The sequence below is a fragment of the Parastagonospora nodorum genome (genome assembly GCF_000146915.1).
Source record: "Parastagonospora nodorum SN15 chromosome Unknown scaffold_22, whole genome shotgun sequence".
Lineage (NCBI taxonomy): Eukaryota > Fungi > Ascomycota > Dothideomycetes > Pleosporales > Phaeosphaeriaceae > Parastagonospora > Parastagonospora nodorum.
This window is the reverse complement of record NW_001884570.1, coordinates 175,888-195,455: the sequence shown is the minus strand read 5'-3', so window position 1 is coordinate 195,455 and position 19,568 is coordinate 175,888. Positions and strand designations below refer to the sequence as shown.

General features: G+C 52.4%; 9 protein-coding genes across 9 annotated transcripts; 3 read left to right on the top strand and 6 right to left on the bottom strand.

The window, feature by feature from the left end:
* Nucleotides 1-459: 459 nt before the first annotated feature.
* SNOG_12364 (hypothetical protein) lies at nt 460-2,847 on the bottom strand (the record flags this gene model as incomplete). Its single annotated transcript, XM_001802534.1, has 1 exon — nt 460-2,847. One exon carries the CDS (start codon nt 2,845-2,847, stop codon nt 460-462), a length of 2,388 nt encoding a protein of 795 aa, XP_001802586.1.
* A 993-nt stretch (nt 2,848-3,840) lies between these two features.
* On the top strand, nt 3,841-5,970 carry SNOG_12363 (hypothetical protein; the record flags this gene model as incomplete). Its single annotated transcript, XM_001802533.1, has 1 exon — nt 3,841-5,970. The coding sequence occupies one exon, from the start codon at nt 3,841-3,843 to the stop codon at nt 5,968-5,970; it is 2,130 nt and encodes a 709-aa protein (XP_001802585.1).
* Nucleotides 5,971-6,563: 593 nt separating this feature from the next.
* SNOG_12362 (hypothetical protein) lies at nt 6,564-8,538 on the bottom strand (the record flags this gene model as incomplete). The annotated part of the gene is made up of 2 exons (XM_001802532.1): nt 6,564-7,642; nt 7,743-8,538. The coding sequence occupies 2 exons, from the start codon at nt 8,536-8,538 to the stop codon at nt 6,564-6,566; spliced, it is 1,875 nt and encodes a 624-aa protein (XP_001802584.1).
* A 588-nt stretch (nt 8,539-9,126) lies between these two features.
* On the bottom strand, nt 9,127-9,798 carry SNOG_12361 (hypothetical protein; the record flags this gene model as incomplete). Its single annotated transcript, XM_001802531.1, has 2 exons — nt 9,127-9,488; nt 9,540-9,798. 2 exons carry the CDS (start codon nt 9,796-9,798, stop codon nt 9,127-9,129), a joined length of 621 nt encoding a protein of 206 aa, XP_001802583.1.
* Nucleotides 9,799-10,510: 712 nt separating this feature from the next.
* Nucleotides 10,511-12,270, top strand: SNOG_12360 (hypothetical protein; the record flags this gene model as incomplete). The annotated part of the gene is made up of 4 exons (XM_001802530.1): nt 10,511-10,648; nt 10,678-10,974; nt 11,032-11,103; nt 11,143-12,270. The coding sequence occupies 4 exons, from the start codon at nt 10,511-10,513 to the stop codon at nt 12,268-12,270; spliced, it is 1,635 nt and encodes a 544-aa protein (XP_001802582.1).
* A 1,287-nt stretch (nt 12,271-13,557) lies between these two features.
* On the bottom strand, nt 13,558-14,410 carry SNOG_12359 (hypothetical protein; the record flags this gene model as incomplete). Its single annotated transcript, XM_001802529.1, has 2 exons — nt 13,558-14,306; nt 14,386-14,410. The coding sequence occupies 2 exons, from the start codon at nt 14,408-14,410 to the stop codon at nt 13,558-13,560; spliced, it is 774 nt and encodes a 257-aa protein (XP_001802581.1).
* A 396-nt stretch (nt 14,411-14,806) lies between these two features.
* SNOG_12358 (hypothetical protein) lies at nt 14,807-16,233 on the bottom strand (the record flags this gene model as incomplete). Its single annotated transcript, XM_001802528.1, has 3 exons — nt 14,807-15,229; nt 15,276-16,125; nt 16,175-16,233. The coding sequence occupies 3 exons, from the start codon at nt 16,231-16,233 to the stop codon at nt 14,807-14,809; spliced, it is 1,332 nt and encodes a 443-aa protein (XP_001802580.1).
* A 555-nt stretch (nt 16,234-16,788) lies between these two features.
* On the bottom strand, nt 16,789-18,029 carry SNOG_12357 (hypothetical protein; the record flags this gene model as incomplete). Its single annotated transcript, XM_001802527.1, has 3 exons — nt 16,789-16,908; nt 16,957-17,923; nt 17,971-18,029. The coding sequence occupies 3 exons, from the start codon at nt 18,027-18,029 to the stop codon at nt 16,789-16,791; spliced, it is 1,146 nt and encodes a 381-aa protein (XP_001802579.1).
* A 1,097-nt stretch (nt 18,030-19,126) lies between these two features.
* SNOG_12356 (hypothetical protein) lies at nt 19,127-19,399 on the top strand (the record flags this gene model as incomplete). The annotated part of the gene is made up of 2 exons (XM_001802526.1): nt 19,127-19,333; nt 19,364-19,399. 2 exons carry the CDS (start codon nt 19,127-19,129, stop codon nt 19,397-19,399), a joined length of 243 nt encoding a protein of 80 aa, XP_001802578.1.
* Between the last annotated feature and the right edge of the window lie 169 nt (nt 19,400-19,568).

Sequence of the window (19,568 nt, the reverse complement as noted above, 5' to 3'; positions counted from 1 at the left end):
GGCCCTGAAGCTTGGATCGGACGGGCCGCAACCTTACTGCCAAGCGAGTTCTGGATGTTCACATCGACTCTGTCGAAACACGCAACGGCAGCTCACCAAGCACATGTGAGCTTTTTTGACATGGCATGTGTTGGTGGAAGTTCGCGTTGCAAGTCTCATAGTGGATATGTTTGGTTTCTGACAACTGAAAAAAGACATGACACTAATTTCAAGACGCTCTCCCTTTGCCATATTGTGCACCATCATAGCCCGAGAAATCATGCGAGAATGCATTCAAATTATCAATGCTTTTTGTACTTTGCGGTGTATATGTCAACACTCCAAACGTGTGCGTCGCCCCAGGCATGAACCATTCATTGCCGATCAGGGCACATTCCCTATGAGATACCGATAAAAATTCTTCCCGTGGGTCTATCCCACCTGTCCACCCCTTCGCTTTGTCTGTGTCTATGTCAATGTCTACCGCTTGTGGTGCCTGTTGCCCACGACGCGGTTCTGGTTCGCTGTAGGAGCGTTTCCTGCCGCATTGATACGTCTCGCTGGAGGAACATATGGCCTGCCATCTGCCTTTGCCGCCCGCATTGCGCGGCGTGCTGCCAGCTTCTTCTGGGTATCTGACATCTCTGGCTTGGCCTCGTCGGTCTTAACCTTCTCTTTCACATCTTCCGTCTTGATCTCGGCCTTCGTAGACTCGACAACGCTCTGCGCTGTTCGTTTTTGCTGTTCGGTTGATGGCTTTGTATGCTCGGCAGGAGGCTCATCTTTCTTGGATGCCTCAGCGTTGTTTGATGGCGTCGAAGCCTCAGCTCCCTCCTGCAAAGTCTTGTCCCGTTGCTCGACAGCCTTTTCGCGATCCAGATTCTCCTCTGGCTCTTGCTTGCGTGCCTTTAGCTGTTTCTTTGGTCGCTTGGACCGCTGTTGATCCTGCAGAACTTCGGAAGGATCTGTGTCAACGTCTCCAAGCGCGCGCTTCTTACTCGGCTGTGGCTCTTGCTCCTGTGCCTTGAGAGGGCTATGCTGCTCGGGCTGTGTCAGCTCTGCTGCAGACTCATGTGTTTTGCCGACATCCTGTTCGACAGCTCCGGATGCCTGTGGCATTGTGGAATCTTGCTGCATCTGTGGTGCATGTTTTTTCACGGTATCGCGCCGGACACGTCGAAGTGGAGCCGGACTACCGGTGTTTGTAGTATTAGCCGCAACACTGTTTGATGTGGCAAGAGCGCTCTGCGCGGGTTGCTCATCGTGAGGCTCACAGGTTGGCGTGCTCTTGTTCGAGCCATATGAGCTTGCGAGTGTGGATCGCGAGCTTGGTGGAGATGATGATGTGAGAGAATCTGAAAGGTCCGTCTCATTATTGTATCCTTGGGTCGTGGGTGTAGGTGTCAATTGTACTGCCTGTGATCGAACATCTTCAGTGTGCCTCTTGTCTAAACTCGTAGTCGCTTCCAAGGCACCCTGAATATCCTTGCGGTCCCTGTACTTTCGGGAACCTGGAACCTCGATATCGCCGTGTGTTGGCGAGCGAGACCGAGCACGGGTTCGATCACCTCGTGACTTCGACTCGCGGTGTTCTGTACGAGACGCATCTATGAGACGAGAGCTCGAGCGAGGACCGGCGTCCGTGCGGCGGTCCTCACGAGTGGATGGGAAAGGATTTGAATGCGCGTCCAGACGCTCTTGCGACAAGTGGTCCTTCATGGGAAGCGCTGCTGGAGTAGGGGAAGGAAGTGAAGGAGCAAGCTCAGGATTCTTGGGAGGCGTTTTGTCCAGACGAGCGCTGATATCGTGCTTCTCACCCAAAGAAATGCTCGTAGACGGCGCAATCAATCTGGATCGCTTGCTGTCTCGCTCGTTGGAAAGCTGGGAGCTGTCTTTGCGCTTACGAGACCGTACTGGCGTAGACAAAGGTTCATGAGGAGGGTCGCACGATACATGATGCTCGGCCTTGAACACGACAAAGGCATCGGTGTCAGCAGCGTATGGTAGGTCTTCCTCCTGCATGTATTCGTACCCAGCAAAGTCTTGCTGGACGATAGGATCTGGCAGGTCGTACTGTGACGAAGGTTCCAGCGACGGAATTGCGCGTCGTTTCGCGTCGCGATGTGTGTGGAGCATTGACTGTGGTAGGCGTGCCGCGAAGACCTGGGGTGCAGTAGGCTGCTGGCACTTTACTGCGTCATCGCATTCGATATCGGCCCTGAAGACGTTCCAGAAGCAGCGCCCAGTGAGGTCTTGACCAGGCTGTGCAGTGCCATCCTTGTTGACATTGATGATTGAGGGGTACTGCTCCGAGTGAACTATCTCCTCGTCTTTGGACTGCGTCAAGATCTTCTCTCCGCCTTTTGCGAGGGCGTTCTTGTACTTGATTGCAGTGAACCCGGCCTTCGCTTTTGCTTTGGCGACCGCCATATTACGAGCACCTAGGGCCATGATCTGAAAGCCTGAGCTGTTATAAGACGGGTTGCGCTCACTATGCGCCGGTTGGAAAGGCACTCCATGGATCACGCCGTACGGTATGTCGTCTAGATGCTTGTAGCGGCCGATGGCGGCCAGGCCGATCTTGTGTTCGATATCATGCATTTTTGGCTCATAGCCATATATCCGGACGAATTCTGCGCCAGTCTGCGGAGGTTTGATCTGCGTCGCAGTGCTGCGATAAGTCACGGGCTCGCGAGGTGGCGCGAGCGGCAAGGGTGAGGAAGGCGCGGTGAGGTCCAGGGTGGCCGACTCTTTGGCAACGAGAGACGGCATATCCTGAGCAGTGCGAGTGGCCTTGGAAGTGTCCATCTCTGGGCTGGCGAATTCTGAGGTAGTTGGGCGAGTTGTGACAGTGCTGGCGTCCGGCATTGTGTAGGAATGTTTGATAGGTAACTCGTCGATGGTCTCAGTATTGCAATGGATAGACAGAGGATCGATCAGTACTTCCAAAATTCCTGGGCAAATTTTGGAATTATTGAGTGGGCGCCTTGCGGTTGTTGTGTGAGTTCAAGGTCGTGGTGGTGCAAGAGATCGTGAGCAAGTGCAAGCGAGGTGGGGAAGTTGCAAACAAGCGACGTGCGTGCCAGGCCGACCGCGCAGTGAATACGTAATTTGCACAGAATATACTTATTCGCACACAATAGGATAAGAAATGATGTCATGGACTGAGGTCTGGAATATCTGGCCATTCCAATCGAACAATAGCTACGAGCTGCCGTCGTGCAATTCCAGAACACATCGGGACTTGGGCAAACATTCAAATTTGACAACAAAGACTTAGCATCTTCCAGAAGGATTTCAGCGATGTTCGTTATTCCTATTGAATCCATATAGGAAGGCTCGTCGCTGGACATGCTAGTTAGGCCTCAGAGGACATACATACTCGCACCACACTAGTATAAGTCACCAGCGTTCCAAGAATATATACACCAAGCGTAAGCTACTATATATACTATGTAAGCTAGTAAAATATCAATTTTACCTAAGTGATGGTTCGTCTTCTGGCCGTGTTCGTCGGTCGCGAGCCGAGATACTTGTCGCGTTCACCACCGGAGAGCGTTTGCTCACCTTTTCACTTCCTCCCAGCCACCACCCACACGATCCCTCTCCGGTTCCGCAACCTGACCTTGAGAAAGAGTCATTCCAGACTTGGCGGCCGACCACGCTAATTTAGCACCCTCGATCACGTTCATATGTTCCACTGCGACACCCAGCTCCAAACCCTCACCACATCGCTCTCTTCTCAACCCAAAGACAGCAACCGATCATCCCACACCGCTTGCCGCAGCTTCAACCATTTCCATTGTTTCTCCCATCACCATACACCCTCTGACTACAGCGATACTCCTTACCCTTTTCACCATGGCTTCTTACAGTCGCTTCAAGCTCGCGCCAAGCCGCAACTTGCATACATCGCAGATCAGACCAGCAGTCAAGCGTCTCGGAAGTGCCGTTACACATCCCAAGCAGAGTTCTCAGCCTTTATCAGGCCCCAAATTCGTCACCGCTATACATGGCCAATCGCTCCGGTATCAGCAGCTTCACACCGACCATGCGCCGCAGCCTGTGCGACGGCAGAATGTTGCGTTAGTGCGGAATCTGTTCAATGGAGAGGGAAAGAAGGTGACGTTGTCGAGTACTGCAGCCAGCTGTGCCTTCAAGATTGGTAAGGAGGTCGACGCTCACCGGATTGAAAGCTTGAACGGGATTTGTCTGCGCAATCAGGCGCTCGTTGACTTCAAGGTCCCGAGATTGAACGAGCACCTCCTTACAATGCGACAATATCGCGGCGACAACGAGCTCGTCTTGCTGCATCTGAAGAGGTTTCTGGTTCTCGCAGAGAGTCTGTCCGCCAACAGGTCTTGGAAGGATCTGAATCATTCCGTCTATCGTGCGGTCCACAGTGACTTGTATCGGTCCATGATTGCAGGAGACCTTGAGTACCATTACAAGGGCCTTATCGTCAAAATGGAGAAGCTTGCCGCAAGTACTTCGATCGAGCTCGGCGACACGATCGATGACTACTACTCGGGCATCCCCATTGATCTTTCTTCCAAGTTCTGGCAGGTCATTATCGACAATGCCAACGCAGCTGCTCTACGCGCTAAGTCTGCCGAAGAAGATATCATGGATGATTCGGAGGACTTTGCGCAAAAGCCCATTGTTCTCAACAAGTGGGATTCAGCTTACCAGGCCCTCCACGGGAGCCCACAAGGCTATCTCTTTGGTTCTTCTACGGCCAGTCTCGCTTCCTTCCGCGACTCCCTATCTAGCGCGCCAACAATCGGCACTTATCAAGGTGCTGGTACTCCTGCTGGCACTCCTGCTGGCACGACCTCCGACGAAACCGCGCCAATCACTTTCGAAACTGTCGAAGAACTTGCCACACAATTGGTGTGTGATGAGTATCTTCAGGTCTGCAAGGAGGAGATGAGCTACTTGGAACAATGCATCCGAGGAGAGCATTCAGCGATCAAGACCGACATGCTGAAAGAGATGGCTCTCGGAGTGTCGGCTGTCATACGCACCTCCAAGCAAGAGAACTTCGACATCACCAAGTTCATCGAGCTCGCGAAGCCGTGGCTCATCGCTGTTGAGACCCTCCACAGTAACCTCTCGGCTTGGGACAGCGCCGCAGTACCCGACAGCGTCACAGCCCTCCGCGCCGACGTAACGTTCATCATGGATGGTTGTTCAGCAGCATTGAAGGCCAGCATGCCGTCAAATGTGGACAGTCTTGAGGCTTCTCCTGCGACTGCCACGCAGACTTCAGCTGTAACCGTGCAAGATGTTGGCGACTCATCTGCAGGCCTGGATGCCTCCAGCGGCTCAACTGGAACCACGTCGACAAAAAACGCGCAGATGTCTTCTTCTAGCGTCACCAACGACGCACCGATCACTGGCCAGGCCAGCAACGTCTTTGCCCAGCCGACTGCAGTTTTGGAACCGGTCGCCACCCTCCCCAGTGCGAACGAGCCCTTCGGTGCCGGCAGCGCGCCTACCGTCTACAGTGACGCCGCCATCCTCGCGACCTCCGACGACGACATCCTCAACAGTAAGGGCGCCTACCAACTGTCCTCCATCACCGGCCTATTTCACATCAAGAGCCTCTTCTCCCACAACAACTTCTCCCGGATCGTCGCGGCCCAGCGGGCGCACTTGGTCAACCTGTTGAACAACAAATGCCATATCGAGTTCGCAGACGTTCGCTTCCTGCGCACCGCTTGCGCCTACATCACCGAATCGGCAAATAAGCCTTGGTGGAGCTGGAAGCACGTGGCAGACTGCGCCGGCCTCGGGCAGTTTCGGAACGACATGTTCTTTTGGGCGGAGGACCACTTGACCAAGCTGGCGGATGTTGAGCAGTATCACGAGGCGCGGTGCTTGGCCGACGAGATTGAGAAGATGAGCAAGAGGCTGGATGGAGAGCAGGAGGCGACGGGAGCGCCGAGGGTCGTGAAGCAGCTCAAGAAGCGTGTTCCGAAGGCCTGAGAGGCTGGAGACATGGAGTTTTTCCTGAAGGAGTCGAGTGGCCAGGCATTAAAGCCCTGGGCAACGACTTCGACGCGACTCCTACCCTTCACGGCAGACAAGAAGACTCCTGATCAACTTAATACCCTGTCACGTCGAGCAGAGTCCAGGCAATAAAGCCCTGGACTACGACGTCGACACCCAGCAACTCTCACAGCAGAGAAATGACCACAGCGGCCACAAGCCTCGCCGCACCTAACGATACCCATCGCATCGACCAGAGTACAGGCAGTAAAGCCCTAGACTAGATGTCAATGCACAGCACCTACAACTCCACAGCGGAGAAGCCAGTTCAGGCGATAAAGCCCTGTCGACGCACTACACAGCACTTCGCACAGTGGGGAAGATTGTGAAAGGAAAAGAGGTGGAATGAATGGTAGGAAGGAGGAGGGAAGGAGAAGGAATGGAAGGGGAGAGGGATGAGGGCGGAGAAGAAGATAACAGCTTAACGAATACAATACCCAGAAATATCCAGGACATAAATAGATAAGTTTGTGCACTGAACAATGAGTAACATGAATCAAACCATGTAATATATTCCGCTATCCTCCATGCTAATCCGCCCTCTTCCCCCTGGTCTCCCCCTCCAACAACACCTCATGCCCATCCCCCTCCCGCACCCCCTGCGCAACCACCCATCCAACGACAGCCACAGCAGCCATGCACCACCAACTCAACCCCACGATGCCCATATCCAGCCCTCTGCCAAACAGCCAGCTAAACAGTATCGGCCCGAAGGTGCGCGTCGCACTCGATACGCTCTGGCCGATACCGTGGACCGTGCCGAGCACAGACGGGTGCGGCGAGACGTTGTTGATGAGGATGGCGGTACATGGGAGTGCGAACGTGCGCGCGAGGACCTGGATGAAGAGGACGAGGGTGATGCTGAGCCAGATCCACGGTCCACTTACGCCATCGGGCGGTGCAGACGAGCTGTGCACGCGGCTGAGGAAGGGCGCGAGGGCGTATGTGAGTGGGAACAGCGCGAGGAAGATGCGGTAGCTCTTGGCGGTACCGAGACGGTGCGAGAGGGTGGGGTACACGAAGATTTGAAGGGTTATGCCGATGACGCCCAGGATGGCGAGGGCTAGTCCGATGCGTGGCGGTGGGAGCGCGAGACCGCCGGTGAAGTGGAAGAGGCCGTGGGGTTTGAAGCCTGGTGGGTGAGGATGGGAGGGGTCGAAGCGCGGGGTGGAGAGGTAGATGAACCAGAGAGAGTTGAAGCCGCCGACGTGCATGGCGAGGAAGCCGTGCGCGAAGAGAGTGGTGATGAGGCTACGGGTCCATATGCGGCGGAAAGGGAGGACTTGGCGTGGTTTGGTGGACTTGTCGGGACTTTGAGCGAAAGTCGGTGTGTCTTGTAATTCGAAGCTCGAAGCGGTCTCCTCATCGCTTGCAATGGCGCTATATCCAGCGTCGGGCGCGGGGTTCTGGCGGAAGATGTGTTGACGAACCCAGCGACCCAGGCGTAGGCCACGATCGGGCTTGTCTTTGCATAGTTCGCTGGTTTCTTCGAGGAAGAAGATGACAGCTAGTGCAGAGAACAGCAAGAATCCGGCACTCAGCAAGTTGGGCAGAGCGTAGGGCCACTTCTTCATCCATCCAACGCCAGTTTCACCACCGATGAGAGAGCCTGGTCCAAAAAGAGAGGGATAACTCGTCACAGGATCAGCTAGAATACCACCTACGACGGTCAGCAAGTCGTTCTCGAAGGACGAATGACATTAACATACCAAGAATAGGACCGACAATGACGCCAACGTTGAAGGTCATAGGCAACAGCAGGAACGCTCTGCTCTGGTACTTCTTCTCTTTGATGATCTCAGAAATCATCGTTCGCATTACGCCAATATTCCCATTCAAAATGCCTCCAATGAGTCGGAATGTCACCGACGCGGCGAAGCTATGGGAGAATCCGAAACCAATGATGCTGAACATGGTTCCCAGCAGCCCAATGCATATGGCATTCTTTCTCCCTCCACGAGGTGAGTCGGCGAAACGTCCCCACAGCATGGCTGTCAAGAACTGAGCGAATGGAAATGCCGCCTGAATGATGCCGGCTTGGTACGAAATGGTCGAGTCGGGCAGCGAAGGGTCGAACGACTGCAGCTGGTAGAACAGGTACGAGCCTAGTCCAGTCTGCGTCAAGGGCTCTGAAAGACGTGCGAGGGTGAGGACGAACAGCTGGTCCTTTCTGGGCAGCGAGCGCCATGAGACGGGCTGTGACTTGGAGGCATCCGCGCCCTCTGAATCATCTACATGTGGTAGGGCTGTTCCGGGATGGACGTTCGTCTCGACGGAAAGGTCGCGTGACCTGCCTCGCGAGTCGGAATGATCGGCAGTGTCTTCATCGTCACTGTCGCTTGTGTGTGCTCGGTATGGCCCAGGCCCTATGAAAGTGTTATTTTTAGACGGTGATAGGTCCCCGAAAGCATCTTTCTCTGAGTCGTCACTGAAGTTGTCTTCTGAGAAGTCGCTGGAAGTCTTGGATGCAGGAGATGCATGCTGGTGCCCAAAGACGCCAGTCATGAAGTTCGCGACGCGCTCAAACCAATGCAGACCACTGAAAGCCGGCGTGTTAGCATGAAGAAGGGATGAAGGAAAAGACAACACAACGACGGGCGCATGATGAAGAATATTGCGAGGCGGGCTATCGGCCGCGGGAGCTAAAGCGATTGCTGTGGCTGGTCTTTGTGGACGTTCATTGGGTACAGGTGGGTTGTTCAAAGACGTCGGCTGGTCACTTGCAGATGCCGGCGTTTAAAAGGCTCCGAGGCGTGGGGTTAGGACATAGCGCGAGCGACAGACTGATGGTGGCAAAATCATGGGTAGTGGAGGACATGCAGACAAGAGACGAGCATTCTTACGGCTGAGAGTGTAGAAGGTTTGGTGTTGTAAGATGCGGCGACTCTTGCGGCCGTGGTGCCTGCCGTCTTCGAAAATCATCGGCAAGCACGACCTGGTGTACTTAATAGTATAACACACGACATGCAGAAGTATGCAGTTTGATAACGAGCGCCGCATGCTGTCATTCTCATTCATCATTTCTCATCTCATCGTCACTATACACATATTCTACAGCTTCTCTCTAACGTCCTCCAATCCCTTCTTCGACAGTCACTTGCTCTCCTTGTCGTCGGCGCTGAAATTGATGCTGACACTGTTCACGCAATGTCTCTCGTCCTTGGGGTTCCCAAACCTCTCGCCCTTGAATATGTGTCCGAGGTGGCCGCCACAGTTGTTGCACACAATCTCAGTCCTCATCATGCCGAGGCCGGGGTCTGGTCGCTGTCCAACGGCGCCGGGTACGGCATCCCAGAAGGCTGGCCAACCGCATCCAGAGTCGAACTTGTGGTTTGCCTTGTAGAGCGGCGCGTCGCAGCCGGTGCACTTGTAGACGCCGGCGTCGGGGTAGTGCTTGTCGTAGGTGCCGGAGCCAGGCATTTCGGTGCCCTTCTTACGGAGAATGCGAAATTGCTCTGCAAGAGGTTAGTGGTGATGCTTCCGAAGCTGTGAGAGCGTAGACGTACCTGGCGATAGTTGCGCCTGCCACTCGCCCTCGGCCTTCTGCACGGGGTAGTTTGTGTTGTCCGCCATGCTGCTAAAGGATCCAAAAAGCGCACCCAAGAAGGGGATGTTGGGCATAGATCGGTAGATTATCGCGCGCTGGGGTGTACCGTAGATGGTTCGCCCGATGGTGTTTGCCGGGCTCGATCGGAAGAAGGCGCTAGTCGTGTTGGAGACGGTGTGGAAGGTGCGCAGGAGAGTAGGGAAGGTGGGAAAGCGCATGTGGGATGTTTGTGTGTTCTTTACGAAGTTTTGAGGGAAAGAGCGATGCGCAGCTGCTTCAGATGCTCACGAACCCGCGGGGTGGCGGCGAGCTCGAGCTTTGACGATCAGACATCGCGGATGGCGTCATGACATCTCGCCCAACATCTGTCCACCAGTTCTCGTCCATGTCACCGTCCGATGACGCCCGCGAACCATCAACTCATCTGACAGTATCGCAGTCGTACCGCATTCGTAAAGTTCATCACTGCAACATTGGAGAGTCCGGGGCCGTAAGCGACATGAACAAGTCATGAAGCAGGAGCTGCAGACGCATGCACAGCCTCCCTGCATCAGCAGCTTTGCGATGCGCATCACTTCCATCATGTTCAAAACTCGACAACATCGTTAGTCATGTTGTGTGATGACTGCAAACCTTACATGCCTTCCGACAGCTCTGGAGGAGAGAGAGCAACACGCTGGCGAACTTCCCTAGACGAACTAATACTCGGTGCCGGACAAGGCTGCATCGTATGCTCCAGAGTTCATCGTCGAGTTATCGCCGAGACCGATACAGCGGCTACACAAGCCACGGGCTCGAAGCTCGTGTTTCTTAGATTGCCCACTCATGAGTCCAATGGCCATCGACTCATCAATGTTTTGTCGTTCATGGAGTCTCTAGGTCACTGTGTGGGTTCCTGGAATTATCTACTGGTACCGGCGCCTCCGGAGCATGACTACTGCCATTTTGATCTGGGTCTCTCTCCTAACGACCACCAAGCTCATCGAGATTACACTAAATTTTCCTCTTCTACGCGCTCGGATCAAGTTGGGAAGCTCTCACGTCTATGGTACCAAGCATGTCGACGAGGTCATGCGAAGTGCTCTGACACTTTCCAGCACCAGCATCTTACTGACCATGACGATTTGGAGCTATCCGAGAATCGCTGTACGGACCCCACGGAGCGATCAGAGAACCAGGCCAACTGGTATCCCCCACGCCTGCTTGACGTTTCTATAGATCCTGTCCGCCTAGTTCCTCGCCTCAAGGTACGGAAGGACTCTGAATTCGCTGCTCTGAGCCACTGCTGGGGCCAGGTTCCATTCCTGGGGCTTTCACAAGAAGCCATACCTACCTCCGAGCAGCATGGAATTGACGCCACGATGCTGCCACATAATTTCCGCGATGCGATCGAGGTATGTCGCTGGTTACAGATTCCGTATCTCTGGATCGACTCGCTCTGCATAATCCAGGCGGGACCTGGTAGTCGAGAAGATTGGGAGCACCACGTCAACATCATGCGAAAAGTCTATGCTACCTCAGATGTATGTATAGCCACAGGAGCTACTGATGAGGCCACAAAGTCTTGTTTCAGAGATCGAGACATCACCAGCATTGCGCCGGTTCCTCTTCTATTCGATGGCGCAGACCACCTGTTGATTGACATGACGGAAGCGTTGCGTGGATATCAAAACTCAACTCTTTCAATGCGCGCATGGGCGCTACAAGAGCGTTTGTTGTCACGTCGGGTCCTCGTTATCGGGACGCACCAGGTCTTCTGGGAATGTGTCGAAACGGCGAACTTGAACGTGTCCGAACTCTTTCCGCAGGGTCTCAAGACAGCTCACTTTTCTCCCAAGTTCTTTTCGCTGCCGAGAGTCGCTCCTCAATCAGCCGCCAACGCCATTGACGCGCAGACCACGTGGCACAGGCTCATCGAAAATTATAGCAAATGCAAGCTGACGCGGACACACGAAGACAAGCTAGTCGCATTCGCAGGCGTTGCACAGCATATGCAAGCTTTCCACGGTAACAGTCCCTACATCGCTGGTCTATTCCTCGCTGAATTGCCATCTTCACTCATTTGGAGTCTATCTCATTTTTCAAGCCCGGGACGGCCTGTCCCGCCATTGGGCTTCTACCGGGCGCCTACTCGGAGCTGGGCAGCACACGATGCACCGGTGGATCTGACGGGTGCCAATTCACAGGTTGAGAATCAGCACGTTCCCTTCACGACACTTCAAAAGCATTACCTACAATTAGCAAATGAGGGTAGTCCTTTCGGCCAGTTTCTCTGTGCTGGATTGGGCTTGTATGGTCCACTTATGCCGTTGAGAAAGAATCCGGGGCATGAGTCGGGTCTTACAGAAATGTGGATGATCGACTACGACAGCTACAGTCTTGATCACGACAGTGCGATGCATCATTCCATGACTTTCGACTACCTCAGTGACATGGATGGTCCACAAGATGGTATTTGCTTTATGCCAATAAGGACTGTATCTCATGGAAAAAGTTGTATCCGGGGCATCATCGTACGTCCAACGACGATAGTGGAGCATGTGGATAAGATGTGTGATCTGAAAGCCGCCATCGATGGAATGGATATTGCTCGCCCGTGCTACATGAGGATAGGCTGGGGAGACATTCGAGGAAAGAGTCGAATAACATATGTGGAAAACCTACCGAAGCTGGGTATCACTCTGTTGTGAGCCCTCACTCTTCAGCGGAAGCAACGGTGATGAAAGATTACTAGTGCTCAAATGAAATAAACGCATACGGTCTGCAAGGACACGTTCGGCCTACGACCTGATCTGACCAACCATTTCTGACCAGCTTCGCATTGATTATCACATCTGCGAGCTGCTGTACCAAACTATCTTCCTCTATACCGAGTAAAAAGCCCCTGATCTGTCTCTGTGCTTGTTGTGCACGTCCAGTGTCTGTACACACCAAATCTCTACTCCGCGCTCAATTTTTCTGATAAGCTGGGCCACTCTTTACCACCAGATCTCAAAGTCAGAGATACATGTCCTGTGGACAGCGGGAAGACATGTGCCCATTCTCCTAAGCCACTGCCCCCAACGCCACTTCTTACTCTAGACAGCGATGTCGACGTAGAGCCTACTTAGAATCATCTCATTCAACAAACAACGCAAGTATATCATCTTGACATGCTCCACAAATGCATGCTAATAGTCTGCGTTGAAGATAATATTCTGCGGAACGAAAGGATCAGCAGGATCTAGAATTCAGTTGCTAGATGTGCTGCTTTGCTGAATATAGCCCGTAGAGCTTCGTTCTTTAATTCGAGATCGGCGCACTGACGTTGTAGCGGACTTGCAAGGTCATGACCCCTTGCGAGTTCAGGACTGCATGGCACCATAAAAGTTCTCGAGCGCTGCTCATGAGGTCTATAAAGCCATTCTTACGTGTTGCCAACATGCTGTTTAGCCTTAGCCGCGGAGAAATTCTGGAGCTGTTTCGTGCGCATCGATGGATGTTTTGTGGTTTTGCACTCATTTGTCGATGCCGTAGACGTCGAAGGTAATATACATGAGCGCTTGCTTATGTCTCTCTGCTCATTCGTTGAGTGACGTAAATTGGCTTCCGTAATTGATCATCCTGAAGCTCTCATTCGAGCTCTCGAAACTTAGAAGGGCGGATTTTACGTATCCAATTCGGCCCCGCTCGGTACCTGCACATCATGAGCTAATGGTCTTCAGAGGTGGATGTATAGCACTCGTTGTGGCTTTTAGAAGAGTTGGGGTAGATACACGGATATCAGATTTTCTACGTGATCATGTGGAAATGTTTGAGGATATACAAGAGATACGAATCGCACTATAGCTTACCAGAGTGGACTTGGAGGGCTAGCATACTCGGCTTGGAAAAGCAAGGTTAGATCCGATCCATGTCTGGCTCAGACGCTCTTTACCTTGACCTCAGCTTCACAACTCGATACATCAACACCTCTCTCCTCACGTTCTCCCGCTCCATCACCCAGTCCAATCTGCGTCGTTCTTATCAACCACCAACCTCACCTTACATCCCTTCTTCTCCACCTCCCTCAAACACGGCCTCACCGCGTCACACACCGTCCCAATCTGCTTGTCCCTCACCTCTCCATCTGCTGCCCTCGTCTCAAAATGCACACACAAACTTGCCCCCTCTTTCAACCCCTCCACCCCTCTCAGTGCGGCAACTAATCGCTCCGGCTTCGTCGCGCACCCAAACATGTACCCTACGCACGTCGTGCGATCGTACGTCATTGCGTTTAAATACACCTCCACCCGCGACACGAGCTCTGCCGGCGCGTATCCGACGTCCATAAGGTCGGTAGTCAGAAACTGCTCGATGAGGCCGTCGTCGTCGCCAAATGCGAATGTCGAGGTGAGAAAATAAATCTGGGTTAGTTCATGCAGGAAGGGCGCGCCCACGTATGATGCGTCCCAGTAGTGCTCGGGATAGTGCGCGGCTTTCCAGTTCGCGGCGTCGTAAGTGTGTAGCCCCGAGATGGGGTCTCTGATTGAGCGGAAGTACTCGCGGCTGATGCGTGTGGTCGACGGGACGAGGTGCTGGTAGACCATGTCGCGCAGCTCGCGGGGGAGGTGGGTCATGACTAGATTGCAGAGTTGGGCGCATTCGGATTTTGCGAGGGCGGCTAGGGCGACTTGTTCAGCGGCGGTGGATTTTAGGAGGGAGGTTTTGAGGGCTTGGAGTTGGGTTTGGAGGAATGGGGCGTGGGCTTGTTGGTGGTGAAGAGTGCGGTGCGTCCTGTTTGAGCCCGTCAGTATCTTTGTCACTCGAAACTATGCATTGCATACCGAAGCGCATGCTCGCGAAGGACATGTTGATTCGCCATTCTGCTCTTTTTTTCGCACTTGTATTCAAACATGAAAAATCAAATAATTATTCCACAATCGCCAAAATCAAAGATACAGGAAGTGTTAAGCCAAGCACGATGTTCATCAAGGTATGTTTATATGCTTATCTAGGTGCTCACGCCATCAATCCCATGTCTGACTCGCATGAAGCATGTGTTCTAGCAAGCGACTTTGCCGAAAACGGTTTGACCGATTAGCACGCGCGTTCAGCCGCATGTGTAGGGCTGATGGCTGCTTACGCCAAAATGTAAGCAGGTAAGAACGAGATGCTTTGGTGTACTTTGGTGGAAATCTGGATCGCGCTTTTGTGGGAGCTGCTCCGAAACTTCGGTTCCTGGAGAGGAGTTTGCGGGAAGACAACTTACCCTTCTCCTTCGAGCTTGTCGGAAGTTTCACCGCTTGTGTGCACAGCCTCGTCGTCATCTTGGTTATCATACGCAGCCTCGTCGCTGTCGTGTTTATCGTTGTTGGAGTCAACGTTGTCTTCTCCCTCGTTCCTGCCGTCTTCGTCTTCATCTCCCATGCCATTCACTCCGTTGTCATAACTTCCATCCCTGGTCTCTTGTATGAAATGGCCCCCCTGCGCGACGTCCTCTTCGCTGCTCTCCTCCACGAATTGATCATCGACATCGAGTGGAAAGTCTTGTACAGGCCCGGCAACGGCGACAGCATCATTGGATGAGTTGATCGCTTGCGTCGTTGGCAGATCGAAGATGTTGTCAGCGCAAAGAGAGTAATGGATCGCGTCTTGCTCTTCCTCACGGCGTTTGAGATTGTCTTGCATCTGTAATTGTCAGCTTGATCGACTGAATTTTGTTAATGGCGCCCACCTGCACGAGTTTGACCGTCCACTGCTCCAAGGAGAACCTGCCGTCCGGCGCGCGCAGCACAAAGTCATCATCGCCGAGTATGACTTTGAGTTTGTATCCCGCCTGAATCAGGCGGCGTAGGCTTGCAAATATGAGAGGAACCACGTTGTCGAACAGCCACTGCTCCTTAGCTGTCGTGTCGGGTAAGCGAATCGCGTCGACGTCGAGATCCACTGTAATCTTCGAGCCATGCCTGAAGCCGAACAGATCTTCCAGCCTAATCGCAAGTGCTTCAGGACGCAGATTAGTCGGTGAGTCCCAGTGGCTGTTGCTATGGGGAATAGGACGCAGATCAAGTAGATCAAACGACCCACACGCGATTTGCAGCTGGATGTCGAGGATGAAGTCGGCGGGAATGAGACCCAGTTTCAAATAGTCGGTAAGTCTGAAATTCGACATGCATCTGCTGTTATGCGTGAAGAGGAATGTGGTGGTCCGGAGAAACATCTCCTCCAGCTCTCGAACAATGTGTGTGCCCACAGATGCTGCTTTGGTGAGATGATCATGAGTGTGTCGACTGAACCGCAGTAGGGGACTTGATCCCCAATTAGCTATGCCTCCGTTGGCATAGCCATCGTCGCAGATTCGGTACGGTCGGTCTTGTAAAAGATGTACATATATGATGTCACGGACCTCGCGCGAGAAGGTAGCATAGATCTTGCGGCAGAGACGTCGACAGGCCGCGTTGGCATAATCCCTTAGGGCAGCTTCGGCAATCCTTGTGTTATTATTTGACTCAAATTCGGCAAGGTGCAGCTCTTGACGTAGCCTAATGAGCTTCGCAGTACTCTTTTGCTCCGCCCTCAGTGCCCTGTGGTTTGATTAGTCGCGTCAATGCGGTCTATGTGCGAATTATTTACTTGTAGTATCGCTTGCCGAAGCATTTTATGTTCTCGTGATGTTCATCGGGTGAGGCCATGGTGTGTGCTGGCTACTTCTGGGCTTTGGATGACTTTGGGAATACTGCAAGTGCTGAAAGTGGCGTCTCGCAAGGGTACAATTCTGTCTGGTAGGAATAATTGAAGGAAATGAGGAGGTGCTTTGTAGCATATCGGGTCCGCCTCGTAGCGTGGATACTTTACAGGTGAGAGAGCCGCTGATGCCTTGCTTAGCGAGATCAAAAGCGGGTAATATACGCAGAGACTACTCGATAACACGTAGCGAGAGGCAAAATGAAATAATAAGCAACATTCTAGCTCCCAAGCAAGTCAAGCCTCAGTGTAAGTGTGGTTCAGTTATGCCTCGTCGGTAAGAGGACGCAGTAAGATCTAGTCGACGTGTTAGCGAGCTAAGGGAGCAAAAGCACAAGAAAGGGTAAGCAAAGCCCATATGTAAGGTGAAATTAGCAGTACTGATGTCCGCATAGCCTTTCGTATTTCCACCATTTGTGATGCGTTTGACACTGATCTCCCGTCTCTACTTCATTAAATTCGCTCCTCGTGTGCAGCATCTCGCCATTTCAATCATCGTCGCCCTAGTTGCTACTGTGTCCTTCTTCGTTGTCTTCGTCATCGTCTCCTACATCCCCAAAACTGTCGTTCCCCTCTTCGGCGTCCTTCTTGAGTTGAATCTTTCCAAGCGCTCGAACCTTGAACTGTGACCATTAGCGTCGTACCACACTTTAAAGGAACCGCGTACTTACGAGTCTGAAGGAAGATTGCATAACATCCATGTCTAACTTTTGCCCCGAAAATGTGAAATCGTCTTCTGTGTCGCGGCTGAAAGCCCAACGCTCCTTACTGCTGAGAACTATTTTAAGCTTGTAACCAGCCACTTTGAGGCGTTGCAGTGTTGACAGGAGAATTGGCATGACAGCGTCGCACATCCACTGCTGGTTCTCCAGAAGGCTGCGTTTCTTGATCTTTTCCACTGAAACCTGGATGAAGATGTTTGTGCCAGCTCTAAAACCGAAGAGGTGCTCAAGATCCAGTGACAATGCTTCGCAAGGTTTGCGATCCGGGGTAGAGTCAGTGTCCCAGGCAGACCAGCTGATATTAGCATTGGCTGAGTTGGAATCATCGCGTAAGATCAATCCTATGTCAGCGAAGTCATACCTGGCACAATCGATCGAGATTCCAATGTTGGTCGCGATGTCACCAGGGACGAACCCCAGGCCCCATTGATCGGTGACTCGAAACTTCAGAAGAAGCTCGCAATCGGCTGCGAATAAGAAGAGGACTGTACGGTAGTAGTGCTCGCTCAACTCTCGTAGCATGTTTTCGCCCACGCAGCATGAATCCCACCACAGGTCTTTTGTCCCGGCAACTTCGTGTGCACCAGATGCGCACCAGTGTTTCTCTGAGCAGGAATTGAAGTAGGATTCGCTGCCATCACTCCAGCGGCCTTTGAAACCACGAGTAACGCGCATTTCGTCACGTGCATGTAGATGACCATAGATCATATCGCGGACTTCGCGAGGGAAGGCACCGTAAACATCTTCGCACAACTTGCGGCACGCAGCCTTGGCGTAATCTTCTAGTATCTTCGTTGCCGCGCTCTTCTTATCATTGGAGCACTGCAGAAGTGCTTTGCCATGCCGTCGTAGCTGCTTAATCTCTTTCTGAATGACCTGGTGCTCCTTGTCTGTTCGTAACTCTTCTTCTAGTGCTCTGTATTCAGTCAGTATTTCCCTATCGTACCTGTTCAGCGTGCTCACCGAAGGCTTCGCTCGTGCAAGCGCTTGCACTCAGCTTCGAGATTTACCGACTCCGTCATTACGTTGGATAGCAGAGCAAATTTATCTAGAGTGGCTGCTCAGTAGAGTGAGCAAAGTGAAGTTCAAGGTCGGCGGAGCTTGAGGATATGGGAAGCGCGCTAGTACTGGCCCGAATGACGCGACGCGCGCTCACGTGGAGCTGGTCCCACCCGCGGACTGTCACAATAGATTCATTGAACTTTCGACGAGGTGCTGTGTACTCATTGGCTCCTTTGCTTACAATCCCACAGTACATTCTTGGCCAGTTCCTGAATGTATTGCCTTGTCGATGAGCCACTTGTTTCAGTGAGCCTGAAAGATGAGACGGGTACCATATAGCGAAATGAACAGCAAAGAGCAAATGCATAGGCCAAAAGATCGAGTTTTATTAGCATTCGCTCATGTCCACCACCTGTTCTGTATATCCATCGATCTATATGGGTTAGCTTCTACAGTTCGACAGAGTGAGTACCTCCATGCTCACTGAATTGATGCGCAAGCTTGAAACGTCGATAAACGCGGCGAGACTGCTACATCAGTCTCAAAGGCGGATCGTGAGTGTCTCAAGAAGCAGTGCCTTGGTTCAGGAGCCTGTAAACTTAGTGTCGAACGGGTTCGATGTTCTTCGAAGGCTGGTTGGAAATTGCTTGGCTATGAGATTACAAGGCTACTGTCATCTAATACTGGCTTCGTCCTCCATGATCAGAGGAAGTGCAACAATCCAGTGCAGATACACAAGGAGTTCATCGACAGGCATAACGCAGCCCTTGAGTTGCTCCCCGACTAGGCTAAGGGAGGCAGAACAGATGTTTTAGTGTGCAAGGACGGCATCGTCAACCACAGCAGCGCATGTATAACCTCGAGAGCTCTTATAATAGATAGCAATCCTACACTTGCAATACACATATTGCAAGTTTATAGGCATTCAACACCTTAGAAGCCTGTTAGAACGACACGTTCTGACAAGCTAGCGGCCTTAAATCGAAGCATAACAATCTCAAATTAAAGCATAAAGCTCGAACAGCTATGTTACTTACTATTGCAAGCGATTCAGGAACGCCTATATGCTGGGCATGAGCTTATTTTAACTTACTTCTAAGACTTCGTTCCATAGAACATGACCTCGAACAAAACCTACCAGCAGCGCGTTCACGACATTCCTCAAAACGACGTTGTTGCATTGTTCATCACTTCGGCTAAGGCTATGGCTTTTCAGGCCAACTCGACTTCCACATCACTGGCGAGAGTGAGCAACGGTATTGGTGTTTGCGGATCGGGAAAATCGGCACATCTCTGGAAAGAGTGTCCAGACTCATTTGAGAAAGTGAGCGTGGAGTGAGGCTGGTGTATATAGACACTAGGTGGCGGATCTGCGATGTTGCGTTGCTAGTCTGCATTTGCGTTTGCTCTTTTTGTTCTTTTTACTATTCTGTACCTGTGTCGCACCTTCGCAGATCGCCCGAGCATCCTCCATTCAGTGTTCTAAAGTGACAAAGGGGGAACCATGAAATGAGTTAAAATCAAATATAAACACAATACCTGGCCCTCGTTCACTACCA